At 44.8% G+C, this 12,295-nt stretch overlaps 1 protein-coding gene across 3 annotated transcripts in view; it reads left to right on the top strand.

The window, feature by feature from the left end:
• Window positions 1-8,022: 8,022 nt before the first annotated feature.
• The window catches only part of mettl24 (methyltransferase like 24), a 132,675-nt gene continuing 128,402 nt past the window's right edge, over window positions 8,023-12,295 (top strand). For all 3 annotated transcript variants that reach the window (XM_078542588.1, XM_078542589.1, XM_078542591.1), the window contains exon 1: window positions 8,023-8,441. In XM_078542588.1, coding sequence (XP_078398714.1) covers window positions 8,121-8,441 — 321 coding nt within the window. In that variant the 5' untranslated portion in view covers window positions 8,023-8,120. The remainder of the gene's footprint in view (window positions 8,442-12,295) is intronic.

Genomic DNA, 12,295 nt, shown 5'->3' with positions numbered 1-12,295 from the left:
CAGGGAAATCCAATCCAGCCAATTACCGCCCCATCAGTCTACTCTCCATTATCAGTAAAGCAGTGTAAGGGGTCATCAGCAGTGCTATCAAGCAGCACTTGCTTAGCAATAACCTGCTCACTGACACCCAATTTGTGCTCCGCCAGGGCCACTCAGTTCCTGACCTCATTACAGCCTTGGTTCAAACATGGACAAAAGAGCTGAACTCCCAAGGTGAGGTGAGAGTGACTGCCCTTAACAGCAAGGCAGCATTTGACCGAGTGTGGCATCAAGGAGCCCTAGCAAAACTGGAGTCAATGGAATCAGGGGGGAAACTCTCTGCTGGTTGGAGTCACACCTAGCACAAAGGAAGATGGTTGTGGTTGTTGGAGGTCAGTCATCTCAGTTCCAGGACATCACTGCAGGAGCTCTTCAAGGTAGTGTCCTCAACCCAACCATCTTCAGTTTTTTCAGCAATGACCTTTCTTCCATCATAAGGTCAGAAGTGGGGATGTTCGCTGATGATTGCACAATGTTCAGCACCATTTGTGACTCCTCAGAATCTGAAACAGTCCATGTCCAAGTGCAGCAAATGTTGGAGATGGTTGCCTGGCACTTATGTGGCACGAATGTTACTTGCCACTTGTCAGCCCAATTCCAACAAGAGAGAATCTAACCATCACCCCTTTACATTCAATGGCATTACCATCACTGAATCCCCCACTATCATTGTCCTGGGGGTTACCATTGGCCAGAAACTGAACTGGACTAGCCATAAAAATACCGTGGCTACAAGAACAGGTCAGAGGCTAGGAATCCTGTGGCGAGCAACTCACCTCTTGACTCCCCAAAGCCTGTCCACCAGCTACAAGACACAGTCAGGAGTGTGCTGAAAAACTCCCCACTTGCCTGGATGAGTGCAGCTCCCGCAACACTCAAGAAACTTGACACCGACCAGGACAAAGTAGCCCTTGGCCTGCTACATTGTTCCAGTGAAGCTCAACACAAACTGGAGGAACAGCACCTCATCTTCCGACTAGGCACTTTACAGCCTTCTGGACTGAATATTGAGTTCAACAATTTTAGATCATGAACTCTCTCCTCCATCCCCACCCCCTTTCCGATCCCCCCCTTTTTTTCCAATAATTTATATAGATTTTTCTTTTCCTACCTATTTCCATTATTTTTAAATGTAGTTCCATCCATTGTTTTATCTCTACCTTTTAGCCTTTATCGATTCCTTCACCCCACACCACCCCCGCTAGGGCTATCTGTACCTTGCTCGTCCTGTTTTCTACCCTTAATTATCACATTCCCTTAGATAATATCACCACCTTCAACACCTCTTTGTCCTTTTATCTGTGATATCTTTTGGCTATCTCCACCTATCACTGGCCCTCTATCCAGCTGTACCTGTCCCACCCCCACTTAAACCAGCTTATATTTCACCTCTTTTCTATTTTTCCTTAGTTCTGTTGAAGAGTCATACGGACTCGAAATGTTAACTGTGTTCCTCTCCGCGGATGCTGTCAGCTGAGTTTTTCCAGGTATTTTTATTTTTGTTTAAGACAAAGCAGCCCACTTGATTGGCACATCGTCCACAAATATTCATTCCCTCCACCACTGACACACAGTAGCAGCAGTGTGTACTATCTACAAGATGCACTGCAGGAATTCACCAAGCCTCAAGCCTCCTTAGAGAGGACCTTCCAAACCCAAATCCGCTACCATCAAGAAGGACAAGGGCAGCAGACACATGGGACACTACCACCTGCAAGTTCCCCTCCAAGCCACTGATTACCCTGACTTGGAAATATATTGCTATTCCTTTACTGTCGCTGGGTCAAAATCCTGGAACTCCCTTCCTAACAGCACTGTGAGTGTACCAACACCACATGGACTGCAGCGGTTCAAGAAGGCAGCTCACCACCACCTTCTCAAGGGAAATTAGCCTTGACTAATGGGCAATAAATGCAGTCCCAGCCAAAGAAGCCCACATCCCAGGAATGAATTTTTAAAAAGTATTATCTGATGAAGTAAACTGGTTTAAAAATACCACGTTAAGGATATCCTCCGTCCATATGCAAGCTCCAGAAAGGACAACATTAAAAATAATAAGCCAACACTTGGCAAGATTGAGATACAAGGATGAAGAAATTGTGGAACTCCTGTATGTGTTTAAAAATCAGGAGTCATTGCTATGCAGAGAAGCATGTTTGCAGCTAAGGTTCATTTACAAGGTTGATGAAATTGCTGACAAGCAGTCCAGTGAGGTATTCAGGAATGAATTTTCATCCCTATTTTCAGACTTAGAAAAGCTAAAAACAAAATATCACATAAGCCTAAGGGCAATTGCTAAGCCTGTCTGTCTTTTCACAGTGAGGAAGGTCGCTCACCCACTCTTAGACAAAGCCAAGAGCGAGATTGAACACAGGTTGCACCAAGGGAATCATCTCTCTAGTAACCATACAGATGAAGTAATGTTCTGGAATGGTCACAGTACCAAAGCCTAATGGTTCAATTAGAATCAGTGTGGACTTGACTCAATTAAACAGTCAGTAGAGCGCAAGATTCACCTGATGACATCAGTGGAAAAGTCTCAGCAAATTATCAAAAAGCTCCCTCTTCACAAAGTTGGATGCTAACAACAGCTCTTAGCAGTTGCCTCCGGGCAAAGAATCCAGATTGCTAACTCCACCCTGCTCTCTTGCCCACATGTCTGTCCTTGGCTTGCTGCATTGTTCCAGTGAAGCCCAACGCAAACTGGGGGAACAGCACCTCATCTTCCGACTAGGCACTTTACAGCCTTCCGGGCTGAATATTGAATTCAACAACTTTAGATCTTGAACTCCCTCGTCCATCCCCACCCCCTTTCCGTTCCTTTCCCCTCCCTTTTGTTTTTTCCAATAATTTATATAGATTTTTCTTTTCCCATCTATTTCCATTATTTTTAAATCTATACCTGTAATGCCCTGTCAGTCTTTCCACCCCACCCCCACTAGAGCTGTACCTTGAGTGTCCTGCCATCCATTCTTAATTAGCACATTCTCTTAGATAATATCACCACCTTTAACACCTCTTTGTTCCTTTGTCTGTGACATCTTTTGATTATCTGCTCCTATCACTGCTTGCTTGTCCCTACAACCACCCCCACCACCCCCGCAACTTCTCTCCCCGCACCCCACCTTAAACCAGCTTATATTTCACCCCTCTCCTAACTTTACTCAGTTCTGCTGAAGGGTCATGAGGACTCGAAACGTCAACTCTTTTCTTCTCCACCGATGCTGCCAGGCCTGCTGAGTTTTTCCAGGTAATTCTGTTTTTGTTTTGGATTTCCAGCATCCGCAGTAGTTCTTTGTTTTTCCTACTTTTATCATCCCATTTGTCCGTTCTTGCTTTAACAGGTTATTATTCAGAACAGCTTCTGCACCTGAGATATTCCAAAGAATGATGTCTGAGATTCTGGAAGGCGTGGAAGGAGCAATATGCCATATGGACAACATTCTCATACATGGCACATCAAAGGAAGAACATGACCGTCGATTGAGAGCAGTCCTCAAAGTCCTACAAGAAGCAGGTTTGACATTAAACAACAAATGTGAATTTATAAAGCCTATGATAAAGTTCTGTGGGCACATTGTCCAAGCTGAAAACTACTCAATTTACCTCAGGATACCCTGGAGGGATAAGGCATCTCAAAAATTTGAGCAACAGGTGAAGCTGGCCATTTCATGTGGCTACTAGACAGCAGCAATGTGAGTGGTATTCTCCACTAACAGGATGCTGTCGTCAAGCCAAAAAGACGTTCTACCTACCACACAAATGAGCAATGTGGTACATGGATTTCAGAGCAGGTGTGATGCCAGGTACGTAAGCTGTATGCCCCAACACCTGGTGGATCATGTCAAACATCACATCCCTTTGACTGTTCACAGCAAGCAAGGTACTGACCGTACACAACAAGCCTGTGCTTGCAAAAGTCAGAACATAGTGTCCAACATTTGATGTCATCCTGCGATTGTTCGGCACTTAATAAATGATCCAGATTGTGCTAAAAATTACACTAACAGCCAATTTAAGATTATCAGTTGGGCTCACAATGTGCTTCTCTTATGTGTGCTGGAAGCAACATATATTCATGTGCAGGGGCCTGTCTTTTGCAAACAGGAAGAATATGCCCGGGCATTGCGCCTTTTTCAACTAAACAAAAGCTTGGGGGACAACTGTTCCCTGGTGCATTCCCCACAGCACGCGTGCGAAAGAGCGCAGCAATCTCCCTGAGGCACGGAGCTGCCTCAGGGAGAGTGAATGGATATTAAAATAATTAAAGAAATCAGTTAAAAATTTATTTAAACATGTCCCCTCATGTGACCGTCACATGAGTGGGGACATGTTTTTATATATGTGAAAATGTATTTATCTATTTATTTAATGAAAGCTTTAGGAAACCTCATCCCGCTCATGGCCAATTGAGGCCATTGACAGGATCGATTAAGCAATTAAAGGACTGCTTTAATTGGGCTTTTGACCGCTTGGGCTTTTAACCTGCCCGACAACCTTAAGGTTGGACAGACAGCATTCACAAGTGGTTCAATTCTTAATGGCTTTAATAGGCTGTTTACATTTCGGCGGGCGTGCAGCTGACTCCAGCGTGCCCGCCGAACGAAATATTGCAATGGCGCGTGATGACGTCAGGACACACGCCCGATGTCATCACGCATCATTTTGTGTCAGCATGTCAGGCCCGCCCCCGCATGCTGACCAGAAAATTCTGCCTTTTATGTGTATGGAGTCATACTCCTTATGTGTATGAGGTCATGCTCCTTGGGCAGAATTTTCCCCCCGTCGGGGGGGATGTTGATGGGCTGGCGCATGCGGGCGCGCTTCCGATCAGCACCCCCAGTCGGAGGCACGGCGCCATTTTACGTTGGCGGGCCAATTAAGGCCTGCCCAACGTGACGTCCGCAGGGAAGTGCTATGCACTCCCTGTGCGGGCGGTGGGGGGATTCCCTAAAATTGAGAGTGCGCTGTTTCGAGCATGCGCATGAAAGAGCGCACTCACCTCCCTGAGGCTAAGTGCTGCCTCAGGGAGATCGCCTCTACTTTCAGCAATATTAAAAATAGAAAAAAAAAATTCTCTTACATGTCCCCTCATGTGACATTGTCACATGAGTTGGGACATGTTCATAATTTCCAAAAAAACTTTATTAAAATTTTTAAAACCATACATGAAACTTCCTTCCGCCGGTGGATGAGGTTTCATGTTTTTTCTAGTTGCCGCTGGGGCTCCTGGCCTGCCCGTCCTTTAATTGCTTAATCGATCCTGTCAATGGCCTCAATTGGCCATTGACAGGTCGGCGGGCGCGCAGCTGATTTTGCTGTGCTCCCGCCTTCCTGAAAATTTAAATGGGGCGGGATGACATCAGGAGTTCCACCTGACGTCATCCCGCATCATTTTACGTGTCGGTAAGCGGGGGCGGGGGCGGAGCCCGCTCGCCAACGGTAAAATCCTGCCCCTTATCTGTATGGAGTCATGCTCCTTATGTGTATGAGGTCATACTCCTTATGTGTATGAGGTCATGCTCTTTATGTGTATGAGGTCATACTCCTTATGTGTATGAGGTCATGCTCCTTATGTGTATGATGTCATGCTCCTTATGTGTATGATGTCATGCTCCTTATGTGTATGAGCCCATACTCCTTATGTGTATGAGGTCATACTCCTTATGTGTATGAGGTCATGCTCCTTATGTGTATGAGGTCATGCTCCTTATGTGTATGATGTCATACTCCTTATGTGTATGAGGTCATACTCCTTATGTGTATGAGGTCATACTCCTTTTGTATATGAGGTCATACTCCTTATGTGTATGAGGTCATACTCCTTATGTATATGAGGTCATACTCTTTATGTGTATGAGGTCATGCTCCTTATGTGTATGAGGTCATGCTCCTTATGTGTATGATGTCATACTCCTTATGTGTATGAGGTCATACTCCTTATGTGTATGAGGTCATACTCCTTTTGTGTATGAGGTCATATGCCTTATGTGTATGAGGTCATACTCCTTATGTGTATGAGGTCATGCTCCTTATGTGTATGAGGCCATGCTCCTTATGTGTATGATGTCATACTCCTTATGTGTATGAGGTCATACTCCTTATGTGTATGAGGTCATACTCCTTTTGTATATGAGGTCATACTCCTTATGTGTATGAGGTCATACTCCTTATGTATATGAGGTCATACTCCTTATGTGTATGAGGTCATGCTCCTTAAGTGTATAAGGTCATACTCCTTATGTGTATGGGGGGATGGAGTTTTGCAGTGTTTGTTTTATGGAGGCTTCGCTTTTGTGTAATTGTGTATTGCTGAGACATGTATCTCTACAACTTCCCAACCTCAACCCTTTCCCCCCTTAACTCCTTAATTCCAAAAGAACACGAGAAATAGAAGTAGGAGTAGACCATTCAGTCTCTTGAGCATGCTCTGCCTTTCAATAAGATCATGTTGATCTGCTGGTGGTCTCAACTCCACTTTCCTGTCTGCCCCCCATAACCTTTGATCCCTTGCAGATCAAAATCTATCTAAGTCAGCCTTGAGTATATGCAATGACCCAGGCTCCACTGCTCTGTGGGGAAGAGAATTCCACAGACTAACAACCCCCTGAAAGAAAACATGTCTCCTTAACTCAGTCTTAAATGGAGGACCCTTCATTTTTAAACTGTGTCCCTTTGTCCTAGACTCCCCCACAAGGGGAAACATCCTCTCAGCATTCATCCTTAATAAGTCCCCTCAGGATCTTATATGTTTTAATCAGATCACCTCTCATTCTTCTAAACTCCACTGGGTGTGAGTTGAACAGTTGGGTCTATTGAACCTGTTCAACCCTTCCCAGACTGGGCTCCATGCAGTCCTCGAGATCTGTCGTGAAAGAGAAACTCACTGTGGTAATCTGAGGGGTAATACATACGAGTAAAAGGTATATGCAAGGTTCCAGAACAACATGGAAGCCAGTCTGCTAACCTGCCCCTGATAGTGATAGCAGGGGAGGGTCCAACTCTGCTTGGTCAGAACTGGCTTAAGGAAATAAAGTTGGCGTGGGCTTAGATTTTTCAACTCCGAATGAAAGATCTGTAAGAATTATTACAGAAATATGCCTCTGTGTTCAGGGAAGAACTGGGGAAGATTTAGGGGCTGCAAGCTAAAATCTACGTGGATCCTGGGGCAACCCCCAGATATTTGAAGGCGAGGCCAATCCCATATGCATTATGAGGAAAAGTGGATATTGAATTGGACAGGCTGGAAAGGTTGGCAGTCTTACAACCTGTACAATTTTCCGAATGGGCATCACCCATAGTTCCAGTTCTAAAGCCTGACCAGAGTGTGCGAATATGCAGGGATTACAAGTTGACCGTTAACAAAGTGGCCAGGCTTGACAGGCATCCTATACTGAAGTTGATGAATTGTACTCCAAGCTGGCTGGGGGGGGGAACCGCATATACAAAACTCAACATGAGTCACACTTACCAGCAAGTTGAGCTAGAAAAAGCCTCTCAGGATTTTGTGACTATCAACACAGACAGGGTTATACCAGTATGCCAGGTTACCCTTCGGAGTCTCATTGGCTAGTGCCATTTTTCAACGGACTATGGAAAATTTTCTCCAAGTTCTAACCCCACGTTGTGGTATTGGTCTCCGTGCCTGCGGTATCTTGTAATGGACTCACCTTGACAGATGAGTGTGCAAAGGGTTCACGAGCAAAGCGACCCCATAGGGGAACATAACACTCACTGACTGCAGAAAGAGAGCTGGGAGCTCTCCCCAGATGACAGGAAGGGGTTAAGTCACTGAGAGTGGTTGGTGGTGGGGAGAATGAAGGGTGTGTCCAATATCGGGAAGGGGTTGACAGCTCAGCCTAGGGGGCGGGCTGGAAGCTGGTTTGGGGATGTGCCTGGGACTGGAGATGGGGGGGTGGGGAACAGAAGTATGTGTCCCAGGCTCTCACTCATTGATCTGGCAGCCTGTGCCCACTCTCTAGTGCAAGTGAGAGAGTCCCGGCTCCAGAAAGCAGCCCTTGACAATAACTGATCACATTCAGCTTCTCACTGGAGAGTAGAAAGGAGAGTTGGTGCCAGCCATGTCCCGGAGGAGGCTGCTGCCCCCGGGCACTGCTACCCCTCGCTGCCGCTGGCTGCTGCCCTTCTGCCTCTCCTCCCTGGTCCTCCTGCTGCTGGTGGCGGTGCTGCCCGGCTTTCGGGGCTCCTGGTCCCCCGGCTCGGGGTTCAGGAGCCGGGATCCGGAGGAGCAGGCGGCCGGGGAGCCGAGCTCCGCTGCCAGCAGGAGGCGAGTGACTTATGTCAGGAGTTTGAAACGGGACAGTCCGACAGCCCGGAGCCAGAGTGTGGAGAGGAGGGTAGGGGATTGCTGTCACAGCCCCTTCCTTCAGGGCAGACGGAAGGTGAGTGAGCTTGGAGCTGCTGGATAAAGACGGTGGGGATGGGGGGGTCATAGTGCAAACTTTACACCCATACAGAGTGGTTTGTGGATGCACAGCGACAGACAACAAGCAGCAGTCTAAATAACTCAGGAGGCTAAAGCAACCTTGAGATGGGGGGGGGGGGGGTGGGGGGGGGGAAGAGACCCCTCTTCCAGGAATCTGCCCCTTTCGAGTTCTTACAAACTGTATTCAACCCCCAATTTAAACCTGCTGCCCAGGCACCTTTCTTAGCCTTAACCCTTTGCATTTAATATTTTTTTTTAAATTAAGGGTATTACGGAATATCATATCAAGGTGGGTAAACGAAGTTATCATTGTATAGCAACACAGAGGCTCAAAGGGGCTGAATGGCCTCCTCCTGTCCTACTTTGAGGTCAGGGGGCAGCGGAACACCCCTTCGGCTGTATGCTGCAGTGTTTTAAAAGTGATTTTTGGCTGCAGAAGGACGGGGATACGGAGTGAGGGGGTGGGGTTTGCACAGAGATTAGGTGTGTGCCTTGTGCCTTTACGGTGTGAGTGCCATTATATTAGAGTTCACTTTCCAAACTTTTAAAATTGAAGTTTAAAAAACGTAAGCTTATAACTGTTTAAAAAAAACACACAGTGAGCAAAGTTCAGTGTAAATTATACTTGTGTACACTTAAACTGTCCCTCCCCTTGACCAGGGAGCAATATGAATGAACCTTTATAACTGAGTACTGAGCATTTGCAGTGTTGTGGGAACAGGCACTTGATCACACGGTCCATGTTGGGATCTATGTGTTACTAACAGGATAAGATTGGGGGAGGGACAGTGGTGTAGTGGTAATATCAATAGGCTAGTAATGTAGAAGCCCAGGCTAATGTTGGGGCAAGGGTTCATATCCCACCAGAGCAGCTATATTCTTCTAGAAGGAAAAGCTAGTATCAGTCATGGTGACAATACCTATCTGGTTCACTAATGTCTGTTGGGGAAGGAAATTTGCTGGTCTGGCCTACATGTGACTCCAGACCTGTGGTTGACTCTTACACTACTCTCTGCAATGGTGTGGCAAGCCACTCAACTCAAGGGCAATTAGGGATGGGATGGGTAACAAATGCTGGTCTTGACAGTGACCATGCTTACAGCCATGCAATTCCAAGTGTTTGCATAGACAGTATTATAGATTACATTGTCCACAAGACAACGGCATCATTTCCCCTCTGTTCATATGCACATGGAAAGGTTTGCTAATTGGTTAGGATGCCTCTTTAAATACAAATGTTTTCTTGGCACCTGATGTGGACAAAGGTTCAAAATTCAAATGAACTGAAATGAGAAAACAAGTAATGAGATCTCTGAATGAGGCATTCTGAATTTCCCTGTGTACAGAGGACAAGAAATGTACCTGCCAATACTGCCACTAGGTTGGCTAGAACCATTGGTATGATTAACATAGACTTATGCATCAAGCCTATTTCATTATTGAGTAAGTCACTGGAGCATTAAACTGTAGCAAAGAATGGAGCTAGCCAAGGTGGTGTGGAGTGTTAAGTTATGTAAGTCAGTGTTAGAAAATTGAAGCAAGCCAGAAAATTCTAAATCCTGTGCATATATATTGGCATTTCGTCAGCCTGGATATGTCCACTCTCCACTATAAACTGAACGGTTAAGAGAGCAGGCTTCTCATTAACAGTGTTCCAGATTGATGGCAGTAATCTCTTATTTTTGGAGAAAAAAAAATAATTTTCTATGGATACTGCAAGGAAAAAGTGAAAGCTGGTTGCTCCAGGGATGTTGGGAACACTGCGTATCATTATTAACTCTTGCACTGTTTTGGGCATTTTAAAGTTGGAAGATTCGATGAGGCAGCATGCATGGACCTTCCATGGGGATGAGCCCAAGCTCCACAAAACAGGCAATTTGCAATGGGCAAATGGTGGGGGTGTGGATGGAGGGGTCTCCACATCAGCTGTAGCTATCAAAATAGCATTGCTTTTCAGTAAAATCTACCAAACTTTCATTGTCCCTGTACTTTCTTCTCATGTGTTTTCACTGTACACTGAAGCCTGTTTCTCAATAAATGGTTTCTGTTGTCACAGCATACCTCATACCAGTTTTGTCCAATACATCACCCACTAGACACATGTGGCTGATTGGGATTCCAGATGTGACAAATTCAATTTCTGGTTACTAAATAAAAAATGAGTAACAGACTCTGTTGTTGGGCATGTGATCTCAATACTCATTTGCACAATCTTTTCCTGTGGATTTTAACCATTTTGTACATTTGTTGGTAAAATGACCAGGCAAAAATTCGTGTGCAAGTGATTTTTTATTTATTGTGAGGGCTTTACTTTTTTGATTAGTAAATTGTGGTAGATTTTTGTTAAGGGAATTATTTACATTTTCCTGTATTCTGAGTGTATGTAAGATATTTTCTAGTAAAATTAGTGCATCTGACTAAAACCTATAGCCACACCTATGTCTTGTCAATGATTTCTATTGGACACCACTGCTTTATACTTAATCTCAGTAAGTGTATAAAGCCTGTGGATTATTAGTTACCTCCTAAGAGCAGTGAAAAGTAACACATATGGAAATATATAAAGAAAAGTTTCTTTAATTTCTGCCTCTTTACAACCTCTTGATTTTAGAATCACAGGGCTGAATAACATGCAGGCATATCATGTTATTTTGGAATCTGTTTGTTCTACAGTACCTTGTGAAATCAGGAATGGCATTTCCTAAAAAGATCTAACTTAGTCAAAGCATTTCTGAAAAAAAGACATACAGTCAAAGCTTTTCATCTTGCACTCAGCAGGACAGATGCAAGAATACCAAATCTCAAAGGGAACAACAATTTCTACTGCATGGGGGGAGAGTGCTGATTGGTTGGCATGTGGACTCTGATTGGTAGAGATGTTGCCATGGAGATTGCCCTAGGGGGCAGTTAGCTGCCACACTTTTGTTTCAATTCAAACTAGGCAAGCTGACTCTGGCCAAGGCATTGCCATGGGAAATGAACTAGGGAATGGTTGTCTCCCAAGCTTTTGTTTAGTTGAGAAAGGCACAAAGCATGGACATGTTCTTTTTGTTTGCAAAGGACAGGGCCCTGTGTTTGAGTGTAAGTAGTTTCTGGCACACTTAAGTGAGCCACACTACGAGCCCAACTGATAATCTGAAATTGGTTGTTAGTGTAATTCTTAGCACAATCAGGATTGTTTAGTAAGTGCTGTCCAATTACAGAATCACGTCTAATGTTGGACACTATGTTTTGAGTTTTGCATGCACGGGCTGGTTGAGTATGGTTAATACTTTGCCTGTTGTAAACAGCCAAAGGGACATCAGTTGTTGGGATGTATGGCCTACATACCCGGCATCACACCAGTCAAAGCACTATATACCCATCAATGCACTATGTAAGTGTAACCAAGTGACAGGAAGTATTGCTATTTCCCTGCATGTTATGCATGTTAAAACGCCTTGTAATATGATATCTATCATCGGCAGGTGATTCAGTAACCAGAGGACAGAATTGTAAGGTAATTGGGAAAAAAACCAGCAGGGAGTTAAGGAGTTTTTTTTTAATGCAGTGAGATGTTATGACCTAGAATACACTGGCATACGGTGGAAACATATTCAAGGGTAACTTTCAAAAGAGCATTAGGTATTTTCTTGAAAAGCAAACATTTGCAGGGCAATGGGGAAAGGGCAGAAGAGTGGGACTGATTGGATAGATCTTTGAAAGAGCTGGCACAGGTATGATGTGCCGAATGGCCTCCAACAGTCTCGTAAGGTTCTTATGCTCTATGATGCCTGATACTGCACTGCAGCATTAAATTGTTTTCAAGCT

Source organism: Cetorhinus maximus, chromosome 5 (genome assembly GCF_964194155.1).
Source record: "Cetorhinus maximus chromosome 5, sCetMax3.hap1.1, whole genome shotgun sequence".
NCBI classification, from domain to species: domain Eukaryota; kingdom Metazoa; phylum Chordata; class Chondrichthyes; order Lamniformes; family Cetorhinidae; genus Cetorhinus; species Cetorhinus maximus.
This window is presented reverse-complemented; position numbering and strand designations above follow the sequence as displayed.